At 44.2% G+C, this 22,126-nt stretch overlaps 1 protein-coding gene across 1 annotated transcript in view; it reads left to right on the forward strand.

Moving 5' to 3' along the window:
* Positions 1-207: 207 nt before the first annotated feature.
* Positions 208-22,126, forward strand: part of Kdm5b (lysine demethylase 5B) — a 77,403-nt gene continuing 55,484 nt past the window's right edge. Inside the window, exon 1 of the mRNA XM_052737014.1 lies at positions 208-532. Within this exon, the coding sequence (XP_052592974.1) occupies positions 329-532 (204 nt within the window). The 5' untranslated portion in view covers positions 208-328. The remainder of the gene's footprint in view (positions 533-22,126) is intronic.

A 22,126-nucleotide genomic window follows, 5' to 3' on the forward strand; every position in this document is an offset into this window, starting at 1 on the left:
TGAAAACTTCAGTGGTCAACTGAACCATAAAGGATAAAACCCATCCCAGGCGGAAGGCCCCAGCCCCTCCCAGTTAGGGGGCGGGGTGGGACCTGGCTCGGGGTGGCAGCAGGGACTTTTTTCCTCGCCGTGGCGGCGGAGGCGCACGGCGTGGGGTAGCGGCAAGACGTCGTCGTCGGAAGGCTGAAAAAGCCCTAGGTGCTGCCGTTGCTAGTAGAAGTCTGACTGGTCGCCGGAGCCGCGCGTCTGCACAGGTTCCGGACCGAGCGGAGCTTGCTGCCGCGGTCGCCGAGCCTGCCCTGTGCTCGCCCCTGCCCACGTCGCGGTGATGGAGCCGGCCAGCGTGCTGTCCCCAGGCCCGCGCCCGGCGCTGCCCCTCGGGGGCCCGGGCCCGCTGGGCGAGTTCCTGCCTCCCCCGGAGTGTCCGGTCTTCGAGCCCAGCTGGGAAGAGTTCGCGGACCCCTTCGCTTTCATCCACAAGATCCGGCCCATAGCCGAGCAGACTGGGATCTGTAAGGTGCGGCCGCCGCCGGTGAGTCAGCCCAGCACCCCGGATCCTGCTCGCGGCTTGGGGGAGGGAGGGAGCGAGAGGACGCGCGGCCGGGGAGGCCCGAGGCGCGGGGGTGGGGAGCGGTCGTCCGGCGGGCCCCGTCAAGTTTGGGGCTCCTCAGTGGGTGGGAGTTGGCGGGGAGGAAGGCGCGGGGTGTGTGTGTTGTGTTGTGTTGTGTTGGGGGGGCGGCTCTCGTCCCGGTGGGATGGATGCGGGCTGTGAGCACAGCGGGGACCCCGGGGGCCGGGTCACCCGGTGCGGCTCCGGGGTGGGGACGGGGAGCTGGTGCGCGACCCGGCCGGGCAGCGGGTGCGAGCCGGAGTGGTGGCAGCCGCCGGGGTGCTCGCCGCCGGGGAGTCCTGCCGAGCCCGGCCCGCGGCGCGGACGCGGAGAGGCAGGGCTCCGGGGGGGGGGGGGGGCCTCCCCGGCACGGCTCTGGTGGCCCGGTCCTCGCCTCCTCCTCGGGGTGCGGGGGTGTGTGATGGGTGGGGGTGGGGGACTTGCGAGTTGTCGTGTGAGGAGGAAAGTTTTCAATATGGCGGCGGGAGCCCCTGGTCCTTTGTGTGGTGGCGGCGTCGGCCCGGAGCTGCCCTCACCTGAGCGCCCCACCCTCCGGACCCCGGTCCCCCACCACCCCCGGGGCCCTCGGCCTCCTGGAGTCCCCGGGCCGGGCTAAGGCCGGGGGCGGCCAGCGCCACTGGGGGGCGGGGGAGGAGCCGCGGGGCTGGCCGGCCGGCCCGGAGCCGCTGTGTGGCTTGGGGGGGGGCGCAAGTGTCGGGGCGGGGGGCGCGCGCACTTGGGGGACTGTGGGGACCGGACAGCCGTGCCCCCGATGCCCGCCTGCCCCGGCCCGGCGCTCCCCGACACGGCCCCGGGGCCGGACGGCGCTGCTCCCGGGGGGAGGAGGCCTGGCTGGGGCAGAGCTGGAGGGGCAGGCCGTGTTGGTAGGGGAGATGTCAGGCGAGCTCTTGGAGGTTCCTCCCCGGTCCCCAGCCATCCCAACCCCCTCCTCGGCCCACCGGCGCCTGGCTCGGGCGCGAGCCTGGAGTTTGGGGGGCCGGGAGGGGTGGGGTGTCCCCGAAGCCAGCCCTAACGGCTGCAACGTCCGCCAGGAGCCCGGCCCACTCCTTCCCTGTCCCGTCCCCCCCACCCCCCACCCCGCAGCCGGAACTGGATGCGCTGCGACACCCCAGGTTTTTCGCCTACCTTTTGGGATGGCCTGAGTCTTGAGTTGGCCCGAACGACCGTTGGACCGGCCGGGACGGTTGGAGAGGTTTAACTGCCTTGCCTACTACCGTTTTAAGAATTTCCTATCTTCCCCTGCTCCCACACAAGTGGAAGGAGACCACCCCCCTCCCCCTTAAACTTGCTCTTTGTAATGGCATTTTTGAGTTCGCTGGATTGTGTACGTAATCATTCTGTTCTAGAAAAGCTGTTTGAGAGAGATCCCTGAATAAGCCTTATCTTTCCACCCCCCCACCCCCCCACCCCCGCCAGAAAAAAATTAAACCCCCGACACCATATTTTAGTTTCTCTTGGACAACTTTAAAAACAGAAATGCAATAAAAGGCCTCAGAAAATAACTGGCCAGGTCAACTAGTCTGGAAGTAAGATTCATTTCGCCTGGTGAAGTGGACAGGGTCGGTTGTTGTTGCTCCAAGGAAGGTGCATTGCTGTTACTGTAGAGGCCTGCAGAAGTTACACCCTGGACTGCTCAGCTCTAAGCTTTTAATTTTGAAGAATAGATCATGCATGTTTCAAACATGGAGCGATTTAGCTTTATGTTAACGTGTCAGGAAAGATAAATATGAATATTGGACGTTTGCATTAGTGGGATGTTATCCAGAAATTAAGAAACTTGACTAAGTTATTCGAAACCAAAATGTAAGGAGTTAGGTTTCTGTGAGCTGTCCTCCATGTTGGCATTGTGGTATACTAGGGCTGGGGTAAGTCCTTTATCTTGCCTTCTTTGCCTTTTATAGAGCTGTTTTCTTCAAAAATAGTGTTGCTCTGTTTGGGTTTGGCTGCCCATTCCTCATTGGGCTAGCAGGTTAATGGCAGTCTTTAGGATTTGTGCGTTTGTGTGCTTTTTCCCATTCTGAATGTCACACATGATGGCCACCATTTTGTATGGAGCATACTATGTACTACAGCCTGCGAGGAAAGGGGTAAAGAGGAAGAAATGATCTACAGACATAACTAGTGCTGTTTTGGAGCCCTCCTTTGTGTGGAGGGGACTTGCTTCCTCCTTTGTTTAACAAACTCCTATGCCATGTAGAAGAGTTTGCCAGTATTTGCTGTTGGTAGAACCACAAGAAAGAAAATCCAGAAGTTGTAGCTCTTGAACACAGGGGGCCTGGAACAAAGGCTTCTCAAGAGATGTAAACAGTCTTTGTTTAGGAAGTGTTTCGTGTTAGGAAAGCTGAGAACAAGTGGTTTCATATAGTTGAAATAAGGCAACAAAATAAACCCTTAAGAAATAGGAAATATTTTCCATGGTGGTAGCTTTATAATAATGCCTGTATCTCTAGATGATTTATGTTCATTGAGTTTTTGGAACTCTAGTGGCTAAATTAAAAGGATTTGGAGACTGTGGTATACTTTTAGTAGGTAAGGGGGAGAATTATAAAAGCATTTCTATTTCCTTTTGTTCTTAGCTTTGTTTTATCTTTAATTAATGGAACTTAGGTTTGCTTTGTACCTGCTTTTTTAGTGAGCGTCTTAAGCTGCTTAACTTGTGAAAACTTAGGATGTTTACATTATTTTGTATGAGTGCATAAGAGTTGACAAAAATTTGAAAATATAGTAAGGTAAATGTGATTAAAAATGATGACTCAAGACTCTCTGCAAACCTCAAGTTTAAAGACAGTAATAAACCTTACTTCAAAGTATAAGGGATAGCCAAGCTTATTTTCAGAAGTGAGACCATTAAACATTAAAATTAATTTTACTTCTGTTTTTTCTTTAAAATGCAAGTATTAATTTCCTCCTTAGTACGTAGATGGTTAAGTACAAATGTTATTTTCACTTTGTAATATTTGGAGATGAGTAATTTTAGGGGTATTAATATTAGTCAAAAGTTGCCTGCTCAGTAAATATCTTTTCGAATTTCCCAAATTTGATAGAAATGTATTTGATAGCTTTAGTAACTTTCCTGCTGTCAAATATCTAGCATGGCTGTAGTTAGGCAGAGTCCACAAATGTCTCCCTTGACAATACCAAAAGTCAGACATTTAAACCAAGCCCAGATAGTACAATAAAGGCTATTTTTCACTATTAACTGCCTTTGGTTGTTTGTTTGAATCCTTCATCTACATCTTTATAGCCATGAAGTCTGAGACTGTTGTGATGCATGCAGTAAGCATCTGTGAGTGAGCTTGTTAATTCCACTCTTGGAGAACAAGGGGGAAGTTAAAATACACTTTTCTGTAAGGTACAAGTGCTAAGGACAGCAGAGCTTATTCATGTCAATTTCAGTCTGTGTGTGGTGGAGAGAGAGAGAGAGAGAGAGAGAGAGAGAGAGAGAGAGAGAGAGGAGAGATTGATTCACTATAGCTTTGCCTCCTACCTCCTGAGTGCTGGGATTAAAGGCGTGTGCCACCACTGCCTGGCCCCCAACTCTTTTTTTTTTAAAAACATTTTATTTGTGTGTATGTATGTATGTGTGTATATTTGCACATGTGCATGCACAATATGCTGTGGTGCATGTGTGGAGGTCAGAAGACAATTTGTAGAAGTTTGGTCTCCTACCATGTGGATTCTGGGATCAAACTCATGAACTTGCTTGCTTGTTTAATTTGGAGGGCAGTATAAGTCAAGGATGTTCAGAGTACACGAATAATAGGTAGGCGGAAATTTGCCAAAAATGGAACTTTTAAAGTGTTTATTTAACATGTATATTACATGTTATATATATGTGTGTGTGTGTGTGTGTGTGTGTGTGTGTGTGTATGTATATGTACACATGTGTAATATAATCTGTATGGTTTATGTGCAATAAACCATATGGGATCATCTTATAGACTTCTCACCTTTTTAATTCATATTTATTTTTACTTTGTGTTTTGTATTTTACTTTTGTGTTTGACTTTGGGACCATGGGCATGCCTGTTGTCTATAGAGGCCAGAGAGGGCATCAGATCCTCTGGAATTGGAGTTACAGAGGGTTGTGAACTGCCATATAGGTATGGGAACCAAACCTGGGTCCTTGCAGCGCCAGCAAGTGCTCTAGGCTTCTGAACCACCTTACCAGTCACTCATCGCTGTCTTAATTGGTCCACATTAGGATTTATGGAGAGAATAAGTGAGGGCTTAGTGTGGTGACACGCCTTTAATCCCAGCACTCAGGAGACAGGGTAGGCAGGTCTCAGACTAGCTTGGTTTATTTACATAACAGTTCTGGCCAGCCAGGGCTACATAGTAAGACCCAGTCTAAAAAACAAAAAAAAACAAAAACAAAAACAAAAAAAAGGCTGGAGCGATGGCTCAGGGATTACGAGCACTTGTTGGTCTGCAGGAGGACCCAGGTTTGATTCCCAGCACCCACATGGTGGCTCACAACCCTCTGTAAATCTAGTTCCACAGGATCCTATGCTGTCTTCTGATCTCTACAGGCATAGGCACCCACATGGTGTGCATATATACATGCAAGCAAACATACAAAATCTTTAAACAAAACCTGTGAGGGATGGAGAGATGATTCTATGATGAAGAGCTCTTTGCTGTGCAAACATGAAGCTCCCTTCCCCCGTATAAGAACTACTTTTTTTGATAGAACCATAACTACCAGAGTATAAATTAATTTTTAAACTTCTGTTATTTGTGTCTGTGTTTGTGTGTATGGGGGAAGGGAGTGAGCAGGTGCACATGTGCTACTGTAGAGGTCAGAGGACAACTTTCAGGAGTTGTTTTCTCATTCTGGTTTTTTTTTTTTTTTTCCCCAGAGCTGAGGACCGAACCCAGGGCCTTGTGCTTGCTAGGCAAGCACTCTACCACTGAGCTAAATCCCCAACCCCCTCATTCTATTTTGTTTTGGAGCCAGGTGCTGTTTCTGTCAGGTATAGTCCTGGCTAGCTAGCTAGAAAGCTTCAGAGTGCTGGGATGGGATTGCAGATGCGTGCCACCACATCTGGTTTTTCTGTGGGTCCCAGGGATCAAACTCAGGTTGTCAGGCTTGTGCAGCAAGTGTTTCCACCCACTGGCCATCTCACTATTCCCTAACTTTTTATTACTAAAAAAAAGTTACAAGTATTGACAACAGTTCCTGTAGCTGTTTTTCTAGGTAAAAGTAGAAAGAGCAACAGTCCTGGAATGAAGACCAAACCAGTTGTAGAGAACATTCCGAGCTAGTGTTTGTCCTATTGCAGTTAGAGGTAACATTTGAGCAATTCAGAGTGAGCTTTCTAGTATTGAATGAGTAATGGTCACTTCATCTAGCGTGGGGATTATATAGTTCCTGGGTTTTTAGCCAGTGCTTTTGTTGTTATAGTTTTTGGATCTTGTAAACAAACTTAACTATTTTGAGGACAACTCTTAGCACATATAGAGCTGTGTGGATAGTGGGTGGAGGGCGTTTCCTGTCTGCCTTGTTCCATTGCTGGAATTTGCTGTATTTTATCTCTACTAATTAGGAAGGGACTTCCTGGTCAGACTGGGCATTTTGTCTGACAGAACACTTGAGAGTCAGGAGTACTCAGGACAAGAAGGAAGTGCCTTTTCAAGAGTCTAATGGGTTAGTTAGGTTGTTAGGGTAACTTTTCTGTGCAGAATAGTAATTTAGCTTTCAGTGTTGATGCTGCAATTTCTGTTTGAGAAAAATTGCCTGTTAACATATGGTATCAGTTTTCCTCCGGTGCTGAGGATGGAAACAATGCCTTGTTCATGTTAGGCAAGTGCTCTATCACTGAGCACTATGTATCCTCAGTCCTTGGTGGTTTTTTTTTTGTTTTTGTTTTTGTTTTTGTGTGTATGAGAGAGAGAGAGAGAGAGAGAGAGAGATAGGGTCTTGAAATTTTTATCAAGCTAGCCTGGAACTCCCAGAGTAGCCCAGGCTGGCCTCAAACTCAGTTCTTTGCCTTGACTTCCTGAATGATAGGATTACAGGTGTATATCACCACACTGGGCAACCATTTTCTTTAAAAACCTTTAATTTTAAAATTAGGTTGTATGCTGGCATGATGACGCTATGTTGTATGTCTGTAATCCCAGCTCTTAAGGCTGAGACAAGATGATATGAAAGTTTAAGGCCAACTGCTAATCTCTTGAAATCTGTTTCTTTCTTTCTTTCTTTTTTTTTTTTTTTTTTGGTTTTTCGAGACAGGGTTTCTCTGTGTAGCTTTGCGCCTTTCCTGGATCTCGCTCTGTAGGACATCTGTTTCTTTCCAGAAATATTTTGTAGGGATAAATTTTATTTATCAAACTGAGGACCTGTGTGTGTGTGTGTGTGTGTGTGTGTTAGGTATTTATTCTCCCCCCACCCCCTCGGTTTTTTGAGACAGGTTTTCACTATGTAGCCTTGGCTGTCCTGGAACTCACTCTGTAGACCAGGCTGGCCTCCAACTCACAGAGATCCACCTGCCTCTGCCTCCCAAGTGCTGGGATTAAAGGTGTGTGCCACCACCTCCTGGCGTGTGTTCTTTAAAGTCAATTTCTTTATTATGTAAAGGAAGGGACTATTTAATTTTTTTTTGACATTTTATTTATGTATATAAGTGTTTGCCTGAATGTATGTTTGTGCACCATATAGGTGCAATGCCTGCCTGGGGGGCCAGAAGAGGGTGTCGGATCCCCTGGGACATACAGATGATAGTGAACCACCATGTGGGTGCTGGGAATCAAACCTGGTCTTCTGGAAGAGCAGCCTCTGCTCTTAACCACTGAGCCATCCCTCCACCCCTTAAAAAGTTTTAAAGGTGTCTAGAGTTGTGTTTGTGTGTGTCTATATTCATAGTCATGCTTGAAAATGAGGGTGTGCACATTTCACAGCATATGTATTTGGAGGTCAGAATAACTTAAATGTTGGTCCTTGCATCTTTCTTGTTTGAGACCATCTCTGCTTTGCCACTGTGTATGCCAGACTACCCAGTCTCCGTACTTCTGGGAACTCTGTCTCTCCTTGCCGTCATCCCCTAGAAGCACTGGAAGTATAGACACTGCTCCATGTGTTTGTTTATACGGGTTCTGAGGATTCTAGTCCAGATCTTCGTGTTTGTGCTGTAAGCACTTTTACTAACTGCCCCATCTTCCCAGCCAGCCCTAGAGTTCTTTAATCTGTTTGCATCATGACCTTGGATAAAGTCTGTTTACCCTGAGTGTATACCTTCTCATCCTGCTTTAAAGGGATCTGACACTGACCTAGGGCTACTGTCTAGATTAATTAATGGATTGCAGGAGCTTAAAGGTTTTCTCCCCCCTTACCCATTGCTAAGAAGAGTCTGGGAACAGATGTAACAAGACAAAAGTTAGTGCCAAATACGTATCCCTCATTTTCCTACAGTGAAGTTTGATCTATTCTTTTTTAAAGTGAAACTTGGAAAGGCAAAAGCTTAATATCAAAATTAGAATAAGAACTGGGCATGGTGGTGCATGCCTCTAATCCCAGCATTAGTTTAGAGGCAGGAGGATCAAGTTAAAGGCCAGCTCAGATTACATAATGAATTCTAGGTTAGTTTTAGTTTTGGAAATATAGTGAGACCACGAAGCACCACCCTCAACCCCCAACCCTCAAATATACCTGGGAGTGATAGCTTATTCCCAGCATTCAGGAGGCAGAGACAGAATCCTGAGTTCAAGATTGGCCTGAACTTATATAGTGAAAGCTTGATTCAAAAACCCCAGCTAGGGGGTGCTAGAGTAGAGTATGGAAGGTTAGGAAGGACTCCATCTGTGCAGCCATGGGAGTCATTTATGCTGTGGTGAGGGGTTGGTTTTGGGGTCGTTCATACTCTTGTAAACCCATACCCATTCCACTGTAAGCCTAATAAACTCAGAAAATAAAACCCACACAGAGATTTCACCCTTCCAGGAATGTAAAGAATATAATCCTCCTGTTCATTTGAGAGGGGCTCTGTAATCCAAGGTATTCATAAATCGCCTTTTAGTGAGAATGACCATGAACTCCTCCTGATCTTGCTGCCTCTACCTCCCAGGATTGTAGCTATGGTTATCATATTCTACTTTATTTATTCACTGTTTTATATGTGTGAATGTTTTGCCTGCATGTGTGTGTGAGTGCTTTTGAGTGCCTGATGCCTATGGTGGCCAGAAGAGGGCATTGGATCACTTGGAACTAGAGTTACAAATGACTGTGAGCTGCCATGTGAGTGCTGGGAATTGAACCTAGGTCTTTTGGAAGAATAGTAAGTGCTCTTACCCATTGAGCCATCTCTCCAGCTCCTATTTATTTGTTTTTATTTTTTAAAGATAAATTTGTGTGTATATATTTTGCTCTGTGTGAGCATGTGCACATATGTATGTAGGTAGGACTAGACCTTGTGCGAACATACATGTCGAGGCCAGAAGTGGGCATTAGATTTCTGGAATTTGGAGTAACAGGTGTTTGCAGGATGTCCTGTTTGATATATGGGTTCTGGGATTGGAACTCCAGTCCTCATGATTACACAAGTGCTTTTAACTGCTGAGCCACTGCTCCAGCGGCACCCCCTTTATTCTTGAAGCAGAGTCTCACTATACATAGTGAGGTTTTCTTAGTACCTGAATCTTTCATTTGAAGCCTGCCAGGTCTATAAACTGAAAAAAAAATTTTTTTGTATGTGTGCCAGCCCATACAGTCCTAGGTATTCAGCCTTGGGCCTCATGCTCGGCAAGCACTTGCCAGGGAGCTACAGCCCCAGCATGTCTTACGTCTTTTTTTTCTGTCTGTTGTTTTCTTCTTAAATAACAGTCAGACAAACCTTTTCTCAATGAAAGTAACTAGAATTTATAATCATAAAGACTTGGAATCATGGGTCTGGAGATTTATGGGTCTCATATTATTCTTGTAAAGATCTAGTACCCATGTCAGGCAGCTCATAACTAACTGCCTGTAATGCCAGCTCCAGGGGTCCCACACCTCAGACTTGAAGGGCGCCTGAAGTCACATGCATATACCTACATACACATAGTTAAACATAATAAAAATCTTAAAGCCCTTGGACTTATGTAATCTCTTATACTTCTTAGATGGATTTATGTATTCTATACTTTCACTGTGATCTTACTACTGTACTTTTGTATATGTATGTGTTAGTCTTAGATCAAGTCTGAGACTAGAAAGCACATAGAAATTCTGGATACATGTAGTAACCCATTCTGGTAATGCCGGTGCTGGGAAGGCAGAGAAGACAGCATGCTTGGAGCTCACTGGCTGTCAGTCTGGCCCAGTTGTTGAGTTGTGAGTCAGCCAGAGACTTTTCAAAGAAGGTGAATGTTATCCAAGAATGTCCTCCCCAGCCGTCTCATACTTATACACACATGTGCACCTGTACACATGCACATACACACTTGTTAGAAAGACACTCTCCAGGGCTGGAGAGATGGCTCAGCGGTTAAGAGCACTGACTGCTCTTCCAGAGGATCTGGGTTCAATTCCCAGCACCCACATGGCAGCTCCCAGCTGTTAGTAACTTCAGTTCCAGGGGACTTGACACCCTCAACACAGATATACAGACAGAATACCAATGAACATAAAATAAATAGAAAGACACTCCTCATGATAGTAAAGGTTTATTATTAATGTATTATTTTGTGTATGTGCATGATACATCAGCTTTCATTTTTAGGGACCCCTGCCTGGCCTTGAACTAGCTGAGGGTGATTTGGATCTCCTGATTCTCCTGCTACCAATGCACTGGTGTTGGTACACTAAACATAGCTAAGCTCTTCTATTTAAAACTTAAAAAAGAAGATAGTTGGAGATTTTTAATTACTTTTCATACCTGCGCGCGTGCTCAAGTAGGGTACTTAAATGCCCTGTGCTCCTTTGGAAGAATAGTGAAAGGAGACCTAGACTAGTTCCATAAGGTTTCTAATCCAACAAACAGGCGCTGACATCATTTAACCAACTCTCTCAAAGACCCCACCTCTTAAGTTGGTTATTAAGTTTCAGCTTGAATGCCTAGGGGGCACAGACATTGAAACTAGCAGTAGGAATTGTATTGAAGATCTGGGTATATAGTTCTCAAAATGCTTACCTAGGCCATTGGTTTGATCCCCACCATAGCTTAAGCCATGGGTGGTGGTTTAGACCTATAATCCCAGCACTCTGTCAGAATGATTAGAAGTTTGAGGCCAATTTGTGTTAGGACCAGGACCGTGTTTCAAAAAAAACAACAAACAATATGTGTAATATATTGAGTAGACTGACATTATACCTTGTGTAAATGTTAAGATGACCAGTGGGGTTCACTGAGAGAGATTTCCTAGCTCCTTCTAATTCAGTGCTATTTGGAATCATAACATTTTTATCTAAAATAATTGTTTCCATCCTTAATCTTAATGTATCTAAATTGTAGCAGCGCTAAATATCTATTAGTTAATATGTTGCATTTAGAGAAATATGGCTTTTTGTTTACATTTTTAACTACAGTTTTAAATGTGTCTTTGTATATGTCCTGTAGAAGAGTACAGCAACTGTCTTTTTTTTTAAATGATTCATTTACTTTTATTTTATGTGCATTGACTGGTGTTTTGCCTGCATGTATATCTGTGTCAATGTGTCAGGATCCCTGGGAACTGGAATTACAGACAATTATAAGATGCTATGTGGGTACTGGGAGTCCTGAAAGAGCAGCCAGTGCTAGTGCTGTTAACCACCGAGCCATCTCTCCAGCCCAAATGTCTCTATTTTTAATTAATTAATCATTTTTTTGTTTGTTTTTTATTTTTTGAGACAAAGTCTCACTGTGTAACCTTGGCTGTCCTGGAACTTTCTATTCAGACCAGTCTGGCCTTGAGCTCATAGCCCTATCTTTACTTCTCTAGTGCTGGGATTAAAGACATCGATTACTTTTTTTTTTTTTTTTTTTGGAGATAGTTTCTTACTCAGTAGGCCAGGCTGGTCAGGTACTCAACTTTGTAACTGCAGATTGGCTTTGGACTCCTTGGCAATCTTCCTTTCTCATCTTCCTGAGTACTGGGATTACAAGTATGAGCCATCATACCTGGTTTATTTGTTTTTGTTACAACTTTATATATTGTGTGTATGTGTGATGCGTGTATGTAGGCAAGCATGCCACTGCACTTGTCTGGAGGTCAGAGGACCACTTTGGAGTCTGTTTTCTCCTTCCACCTTTACATGGGTTCTAGGGATTGAACTCAGGTCCTCACTTTCAAAGTAAATGCTTTATGTGCTGAGCCATTTTGCTAGCCCCTGGTTTACTTTATTTTTTTTAAATGACTACTTATTTTTATTTTATGTGCATTGGTATTTTGCCTGCATGTGTGTGTGTGAAGGTGTTGGAAGTTACAGACAGTGTGGCTCTGGCTGACCTGGAACTCGATCTGTAGACCAGGCTGACCTTGAACTCACAGAGATGCACTTTCAGCCTTCCAAGTGCTGGCATTAAAGGAGTGGGTCACAAATGCTCAGCTTTATTTGGAGTCATTTAAAAACATTTTATAAAATTGTATGTATGTCTGCATGTATGTGTCTGCACATGCCACAACACACATGCAGGTTTGAGGTTAGAGGGCAACTTGCCTGAAGTCAGTTCTCTTTTCATCATTGGGTCCCAGGCAGGGATTAAAGTTGATTGTCAGCCTTGGTTATTGAGGTTGACAGGCAAGCATTTGGATGGCCCAGTTTTCTGGGATCATTCTAGTCTAAAATGCCTAGAATTTTGTTAGGAGTGAGTGAGTGAGTGAGTGAGTGAGTGAGTGTGTGTGTGTGTGTGTGTGTGTGTGTGTGTGTGTGTGTGAGAGAGAGAGAGAGAGAGAGTGTGTGTGTGTGATCCTGGGTATGGGAGAAAATAGAAAAATGAAATTTAATGGACCAGCATATATGCACGCGATAAAATAAACAGATTGAAATTAACAAGGGGTTAGAGAGATGCCTCAGTGGTTAAGAGCACCTGTTTAGTTCCCAGCACCCACATGCATACTCACAATCATCTGTAACTCTAGTTTCAGGGCAGCTGATGCACTTTTTGGACCTGTCACACATGGTGCATATACATACATGCAGAAAAATATTTAGAACTATAAAATAAATATTTAAAAAATTGGCATCTGGAGAGCTGGCCCAGCAGCTAAGAGCACTTTTTCTTCATGCAGAGGGCTCTGTTTGACTCCTGGTACCCAATGTTGGCTCACAATCATTCATAACTCTAGTTCCAGGTGATTAGATGCCCTCCTCCTCTGACCTCTACAGGTAACACACACACACACACACACACACACACACACACACACACACACACACACACACAGAGTTATTTGAGCAAACACTCAGACATAAAAAACAAACAAGTCTAGGCTGGGCATGGTGTTGCACGCCTTTAATCCCAGCACTGGGGAGGAAGAGGCAGGCAGTCAGTCTACAGAGGGAGTTCCAGGACAGTCAAGACCACACAGAGGAACCCTGGAAAACAAACAAACAAACAAAACCCAAACAAACAATAAGTCTAAGTAAAAAAAATAAGAGAAAAAGAAAAACTCTATTTATTAAACAGTTTACTTCCTTGGGAGAATTGTGTTGTTCATTCATTTGATCCTAACATAACTTGATGTTATTAAGTAATAAGTAGACCAGTCACAATTACAGTGGGATTTGAAATTCCTTCTGTTCTCTATCAGTGCCTTTTATATCAGTCTATCAATGACCAGAAAGAAATAATGCTGTCCCATTTTCACACTTAGTCCACATCATGGAATTTGTTATAGGGATTTATAGTTTTCTTAGAATCCTCCATGAAATTTGTTTTGTTTTTTGAGACAGGGTTTCTCTGTGTAGCTTTGGAGCCTTTCCTGGAACTCACTCTGTAGCCTAAGTTGGTCTGGAACTCACAGAGATGAGTGCCTCTTCCTCCCCAGCACTGGGATTAAAGGCGTGCAACACCACCGCCCGGCTCCTCCGTGAATTTTTTTTTTTTAAAGATTCATTTATTATGTATGCAGAAGAGGGCACCAGATCTCATTATTGATGGTTGTGAGCTACCATGTGGTTGCTGGGAATTGAACTCAGGGCCTCTGGAAGAGCAGCCAGTGCTCTTAACCTCTGAGCCATCTCTCCAGCCCTCTGTGAATTTTTTAGAAGTATCTTATGGGTGTACAAATGTTTTGCCTGCATGTACGTACTTTGATCATATGCATGCCTGGTGCTTGAAGAAATTGGAAGAGATCTTTGAATTCTTTAGAACTAGAGTTATGGGTGCCTGTGAGCCACCACGGTGGTGCTTGGAATTGATCCCAGCTCCTCTGAAGAGAACAAGTACTCCTGACCACTGAGTTGGCTCTCCAGCCTTCAGCATGAATTTTGAGAGCTTGTTTGGAGGTTCTAGCAGGGGTGTGCAGCTACGCATATATATGCCCTTGACCAAAGACAGGTCCTCCTATTCAGGGAAGGTCGTGTCCTCTTTACATGTGCTCATAGCTTCAGGAGGGACACATACACATGGAACATTGAGGAAGGAAGGGGACACCTGCCTAGCCAGCCAGGTCAGCAGAATCTACTCTGGTGCCATGAATTTTGAAAAGATTGTTTGCATTACAGGCTTGATAAGATTTTGAGAATATGCCAAAATATAAATTACTCTATTAGGTAACTTTGGCAGACCTTTTCAGGGAAATTTTATGAGAGTAAGGTCTCAGCTGGGTGTGGTGCCCTTTAATCCCAGCACTCCAGGAGGCATAGGTGGGTGGATCTCTAAGTTCAAGGCCAGCCTGGTCTACAGAGTGAGGTCTACAGACAATAAACAAAAATGAAGAAAACAACAAGAAAGGTTCCCGTGTGGTCTGGTTACTCCCCTTACAAACACATTAAAAAAAATTAAAACAAATGCAGAAAGATTTAAAAAAAAATTATGTTCCTTTATGTGTATGACCGTTTTGCCTGCATTCATTTGCAGCACATGTGTGCCTGTTGGGTCCCCAAAATTGGGGCTACAATTGGCTGTGAGCCACCATTTGGGTGCTGAGAATCAAACCTTGGTCCTCTGCAAGAGCAACAAGTGCTCTTAACGTTGAGCGAGCTCTCCAGCTCCCGGAAGATAGTTTTTATTACCAAGGCTAATGTGTCTGCTTTTTCGTGGTGCTGAGGATTGAAATGATGAAAACGTGAAGTGATGGTCTTGCACATGTTAAGTAGATAAGTAGATAACCTTTTGAAACAAAGGTAGGGTTGCAGGATGTTTATAAACAACTTTTTGAAACAAAGACATGATTGTCATTTTCTGGAAGAGGCAGTACAGACCCCATTTGTAGTTAAGGTTACAGCCCAATCCTTAAAAAACGGACGTTTAATCATAGACAGAGACGAACCTAGGAGGCTGTCGGGCAGCATACAAGGCTCAGTCTCACAAAACAAAGGCAACACAAATACCCTTATGCCCAACAAAGCTCTAGGAGAGAGCGAGCCTAGTAATTCTTTCGGGGTTTTTTGTTTGTTTGTTTTTTGATGTAAAGAATGTGGCTGGTGGTGGTGGCGCACGCCTTTAATCTGGGAGGCAGAGCCAGGCAGATCTCTGTGAGTTTGAGGTCAGCCTGGTCTACAAAGTGGGATCCAGGACAGGCACCAAAACTACACAGAGAAAAAAAAAAAAAGATGCATGTGTGTGTGGAGGGTGCATTGTATATGTACAGGCTCACAGGAAATCAGAAATCAGAACAGGATTGTAGGGTTAGGGTGTCTTCCTCTATTGCTCTCTGCCCTGTGACCCTGGACACGGTCTTTCACTGAACCAGAAGAGCTGGTCTTTTCAGTTAGGCTGGCTTGCCTGGAAGCTGGTGAGCTGCCTGTTTTCACCCTGAATAATGACATGTCTGACTTTTTTTTTTTTTTTTTTTTGTTTTTCGAGACAGGGTTTCTCTGTGTAGCTTTGCGCCTTTCCTGGAACTCACTTGGTAGCCCAGGCTGGCCTCGAACTCACAGAGATCCGCCTGGCTCTGCCTCCCGAGTGCTGGGATTAAAGACGTGCGCCACCACCGTCTGACTTTTTATGTGGGTGCTGGAGAGTCAATCCCAGGTCTTTGTTTCCAGAGCAAGCATTATTCTGACCCATTGAGCCATCTCTTTAGCCCTTCCACCTGCCTTTTGATTCTATGAAGTGAAATGCAATGTTTCTTAAAGAGCAAATAATGCAATGTTTCTTAAAGAGCAAATAATACATCTTTAATCACAGTGCTTGGGAGGGAAAAGCAGGTGGAAAAGCAGGTGGTTCAAGGCCAGCCTTTTCTACATAGTGCCTTCTAGGCCAGCCAGGGATACACAGTGAGACTCAAGAAGAGGCAAGACAACTCAGTGTGAGTTATACTGACTGGATGGAATACTGGAATACAAAAGGGATAGTAGTTTAAAAACAAAGAAATAGGAATAAAGTATAAAATGTGGACTTCAATCAATAAAACAAATGTGTTGTACTAATGCAAGATATTAATAGAAAGAAACTAGTTTGTCATTTTTCTATAAATCTAAAACTTAAAAAAGCCTACTAAAGATCATTTTGATTATTGTTATGCTTTATACTTTTCTGACACCAATAGAAGAGCTCTCAAGGATGAGTTTGGCTCGGAATATATAGCTCAGTGGTACAATACTTTGCTGCTTTACGTGTCTTAAGGTTCAGGGCTTGATACCCAGCACTGCTATTTTTTTTAAAAGTATGTAGGGTGGGTGCTAGAGAGACGGTTTAGCTGCTAAGAGCACTGGCTGCTCTTCCAGACGGTCTGGGTTTAACTCCCAGCACCCATATGGCAGCTCACAACTGTCTATAATTCCAGTTCCAGGGTACCTTGACATCCCCTTCTCGACTGAATGGGCACTGCACACATGTGGTACAAAAACATACATGTAGATAGAACACCCATACACATAAAATTAAATGAACACATTAAGAAAAAGAAATACAAGCCGGGCGGTGGTGGCGCACGCCTTTAATCCCAGCACTCGGGAGGCAGAGCCAGGCGGATCTCTGTGAGTTCGAGGCCAGCCTGGTCTACAGAGCAAGATCCAGGAAAGGCACAAAGCTACACAGAGAAACCCTGTCTCGAAAACCAAAAAAAAAAAGAAAAAGAAATACAAAGGAGCCCATTGGACAGCAGCCATCACCAGAACATCGTGTGTTTACATTGGATCCCCTGGAGCTGGAGTTAGAAGTGGTTGTGAGCCACTTGATGTGGGTGCTGGGAATTGAACTCAGGTGTCCTCTGTAAGAGCAGAAGATGGCCATCTTTGTTGGCCATCTCTCTAGCCCCTTATTTTATCTTAATTTATTTTCCGTGTGTATGTATGTATGTATGTGGGTTGATGAGTGTGTGCCATACCAGATGTGGAGGTCAAAGGACCATTTTCCAGAGTTGCTTCTCTCCTTCCACTGTGTGGGTCTTGGGAATGAACTGCAATCTGGCAGGCTTGGAGATAAGTTCTTTTACTTCCTGAGCCATCTCACTGGCCCAACCACCTGCTTGATGATAAAGACACCTAAGCTGTTGCATGTATGTATTTCTCAAATCTTTATTAAGGTGATAATTCTTGTCAACCTCAACTGAAAGGATTGCTAACTTAGCTTAAAGACTCTCTAGGATTTCTTAAAAATTTTGCACTGAGGTTTTATAGTAATTCTTATAAACCTGTAAACTATAAGAATATGGATTTAGGAATCTGCTCTTCTGCTAGCATTGGAATGTAATCCTATGAGTACATAAGTATGACGATGAAAATAAACTAACAAGTAAACTAACAAGAATAGGCTCTTTTTTGAAAAGTTTTTTTTTTTAAAGATTTATTTATTATGTATACAGTGTTCTGTCTGCATGTATCCCTGCATGCCAGAAGAGGGTGCCAGATCTCATTACAGATGGTTGTGAGCCACCATGTGGTTGCTGCTGGGAATTGAACTCAGCACCTCTGGAAGAGCAGCCAGTGCTCTTAACCTCTGACCCATCTCTCCAGCCCGAAAAGTTTTTTTATTTAAATTTTCTTCAAATATTTTGATCGTATTCTTTCCCTACCCTGACTTTTTCCAGATTCTCTCCACCTCCCTACCCCGTCCATCTTGATGTTACCTCTCTCCCTTTCAAAACTAAAAGTGAAAAGGCCAGAAAAAGGAAATAATCCAGCCAGCGGTGGTGGCACACACCTTTAATCCCACCACTCGGGAGGCAGAGCCAGGAAGATCTCTGTGAGTTTGAGACCAGCATGGTCTATAAAGCAAGTTCCAGGACAACCAGTATTGTTACACAGAGAAACCCTGTCTCAAAAAATCAAAGCATCCCCCACCATGAGATCTTAATAAGACCAAAAAACAGAACAAAACAAAAAACCCAAAATGAAACCACCCTCCTTTCCCTCCCCACCGATACTCACAAAACCCTAAAGTCTGGTTTCTGTTGGCACTGCTCCTGGGCATGGAGCTTGCCTTGTAGTGTAGTGTAGTTGGTAAATCCAGTGACATTAAATTGGAGAAAACTAATTCTCCTTTCCAAGTAGTTAGGGGTCAGACTTTGGTCCACTACCCCTTCTCTGTGATGAAGTTTTGTCTGGTTTGAACTGGTGCAGGTCTTGTGAGTTCATGTGTATGTCAACCCTGCTATGTTTGGTAGGTAGTTTCCGTGGAGTAATCCATCACTCCTAGCTCTTACCTTTCCACCTCTTCTTTAGAGAGATCCCTTGTGGGGAGGGGTTTGATAAATACATCCCATTTAGGACTTAGATGAATGCTCCAAAGTCTTTGCACATTTTCCAGTTGTGGATCTCAGGGTTAATTACTGTCTACAGTAAGAAGCTTCTCAGAGTGGAGCCAATGCAATGAGGATCTGAGTCCAAGGCTGGTGTGGCTCTTGTGGGTCCGTGGTAGAGACTGGATCTATCCTGGGTCTGGCAGGAGTCACAACGGAATGGAGATGTGTTACAAGGAAAGAAGAAATAGGGGAATCCTGGGTCTGCACCAGGAGGCCAAGTCCCTAGAGGATGGAGGTGGACTGAGAGGTGTTCCTCAAGAAGGGGTTTTTGACACTGACTTTTAATTTGTTTGCCTGCCGGGACTCAAAGCCCTAACTTGTGGAGCTTCTGTTGAGTGTACTTTCTCATTTTGCTAATTATCAGACCTCAAAATGATAACAACCTCTTATAATTAGAAACATTTAAAGGCTATTCTAATATATTAAATATGGATGCTAATAATTGTTCTACAAAGGAAATTCTTTTGGCATTTAAGAAGGATCTTAGACATTCTTGGAAAGTTACTCTCACATGGGTTAATTTTTGCTTTTTAACTAACTATTGTAGTTAAATGTGATTTAAGTGGTTGTTGCTAAGTTAATGCTGGGACTAAGAAAAATGTTTACCTGCTTCTCAGTCCTCTCTGAGGATTTTCAGTCTTCGGCTCCTTCCTTAATTCCTTTCCCAAGGAGCACATCTCTGAGTGCTAAGGAAAGTACCTGAGCCTTTTAATGATACAATTCTTGTAATTTTTGTTTTGAAAGTTAAAATTTTTAAAAAGTCTTAAAAGCAAAGGAAATTAAAATAAATCCCAGAAGGAAATTTATATAGGACCGCTTTATAGACTGCTTTGAATTTGTTTTTTTTTTTTTTTTTGAGACAGTAGTATTTTGTATCCCTGCTGGGCCTATTACTCACTATGTACAGTCCAGGCTGGTCTCAAACTCACAAGCAATCCTCTTGCCTCACCCTCACAAATGCTGGGATTACAGATATGGAGCCATACCATGCCTGACTTACTATAACTCTTATTATACTTATGATGGCAGAGTGACTTATGATCTACATTATTGATAGGGGATAAAAATTTTACTGTTTTGGTTAAATTACCTACACTTTGCCAAGTATGTCTTAGTTCTCTGTGATATAGTTGAGTATCCAAATAGTGTGTAATTTTAACTTTTAAGCCAGGTGTGGTAATGCATGCCTGTCGTCATCCCAGCAGAGGCATGAGTAGTTAGGCCAGCTTGGTTTGCATGTATAGAATAGAGTTTCCTTTTTATGACTTCTTTTTTTTTTCCCCCCCTCGGAGCTGAGGACCGAACCCAGGGCCTTGCGCTTGCTAGGCAAGCGCTCTACCACTGAGCTAAATCCCCAACCCCTTTTTATGACTTCTTATACACACACACAGAGAGAGAGAGAGAGAGAGAGAGAGAGAGAGAGAGAGAGAGAGAGAGATAGATTTCTGTATTTTTTCACTTTTATTTTTAATTTATTTATTTTTGGACCAGGCTGGCCTTGAACTCAGAGATCCTCCTGCCTCTGCCTCCCGAGTGCTGGGATCAAAGGCGTGCGCCGCCACCGCCCGGCTCTTTTTTCACTTTTAAACGTATTTTTACTTATCACTGTTGTGTGTAAGTTAAAAGGACAACTTTTGGAGTCTTTAATTAAAAAAATGTAGGGGTAAGAGCAGTGGGTAAGAGCAGGCTGCTCTTCCAGAGGACCCAGGTTCAATTCCTAGCTCCCACATGGCATCTCCTAACTGCCCGTGACTCCAGTTTCAGGGGATCTGACACCTTCACACACACAGGCAAAACACAAATGCACATGAAATAAAAATAAATTATTGTAAAAACATGTGTGGGGGCCCTGTATACAGTGTGTGGTGGTGCTGACAGAAGCCAAAAGGGGGGCATCAGATTCCCTGGAGCTGGAGCTACAGGTGATTGTGAGCTGCCATGTGGGTGCTGGAATTGAACTCATGCACTCTGCAAGAGCAGCAAGTGCTTCTAACCACTGGGCCGTCTCTCCAGCCCTTAGTTCTCTTTCTGCCATGGATTCTAAGGCTTCGCACTCAGGTTGCCAGGCTTGTGCCATGAGCACTTAACTAGCTGAACCATCTTGCCAGCCTGTGACTTGTTTATAACTTTCCCACCTTCTCATTTAAAACAACTACACAAGACCAGACCTCTCTATGGGTGACTTAGTTCTCTGTGACAATATCCAAATATTTGTAATTTTGATTATGTATGTATGTATGTATGTATGTATGTATGTATGTATGTATTAGATAAGGTTTCTCTATGTAGCCCTGGCTATCCTGAAACAACTCATTATGTAGACTAGCATGGATGGCCTTGAACTCACCTGCCTCTGCTTCCTGAGTGCTGGAGATTAAAAGCGTCCGCCACCATGCCCCAGCCACCATGCCCCAGCCACCATGCCCCAGCCACCATGCCCCAGCCACCATGCCCCAGCCACCATGCCCCAGCCACCATGCCCCAGCCACCATGCCCCAGCCACCATGCCCCAGCCACCATGCCCCAGCCACCATGCCCCAGCCACCATGCCCCAGCCACCATGCCCCAGCCACCATGCCCCAGCCTACTTTGTAATTTTTCCATTGGAGTAGAGCTTTGCCCTTTAAAGCCTCAAAATGGAAGAGCATTTACCACTTTTCCCTGATTTTTGTTGTTTTTTGGTTTTGGTGGGTAGAAAAGGAAAAAAGTTTCGAAGTGATTTCTATTAATGAAAAAATGATTTTAAACTATTTTTCTATCCCTCTTGTAGTAGGCCTGTTGGCAACTAAATGTTTTCCTTTTGATGTGCCATTTTTTAGAATTTATCTTATTTAAATCTGCAGGCTCAGCATCAATTATGCATATGAAACTTATTTTTTTTTTTTTAGAATTTTATCATGTGTGTTTGTGCATGTGCAGGGGTGTGCCAAGGTGCTGATGTGGAGGTCAGAGGGTAACTTTGAGAGTCAGTTCTTTCCTTCTGTGGAGCGTAGGAACTAAACTCAGGCAATCAAGGCTTGTGTAACAAATGCTTTTACATTCCAAGCCATCACTGGTTCACATATAAAACTTTTATAGGTTTTTGAGAACATAATCTCCTCACTCTCTTCTTCTAAGCATTTCTTGTAGCAGAGGCTGGCCTTGAACTATTGTAATTGTCCAACCTCTGTTTCCTGTGTGCTGAAATTTACCGGAGTGTACTACCATGCCCAGCAGGAATGTTTTCTGCATCTTTATTTTTTAGGATAGGAAAGCATATAAACAGGTCTTCCTGGGAATAACCTGTCTATTGTTTTTAAGTCTTAGTGTATAAAAGTTTCAGACCACAGGGACAGCATATTATGACTATATATTTGGGCTGGAAAGATAACTCAGCAGGTAAAGGCACTCGCTGCCTGCCAAGCCTGATGACTTGAACTCAACTCTTGGGGCACACATGGTGGAAAGAAGTGATTCCCAAAAATTGTCCTGTCACACACACACACACACACACACACACACACACACACACACACACACACACACACACACACCAGTTCCTTTCTTCCCCCCTCTCTCTCTTTCTTTGAAAAAAAAAAAAAAAAAAAACTATATGGGTTTCCTCTTCTCACTACTTAACTGGGGTTGAATCTAGTGCCTCAGGTTTCCCAGGCCAGTGCTGTACCACTGAACCATATGCGCAGC

This window comes from Peromyscus californicus, unplaced genomic scaffold (genome assembly GCF_007827085.1).
Source record: "Peromyscus californicus insignis strain IS unplaced genomic scaffold, ASM782708v3 Scaffold_14__1_contigs__length_90479793_seg_2, whole genome shotgun sequence".
NCBI classification, from domain to species: domain Eukaryota; kingdom Metazoa; phylum Chordata; class Mammalia; order Rodentia; family Cricetidae; genus Peromyscus; species Peromyscus californicus.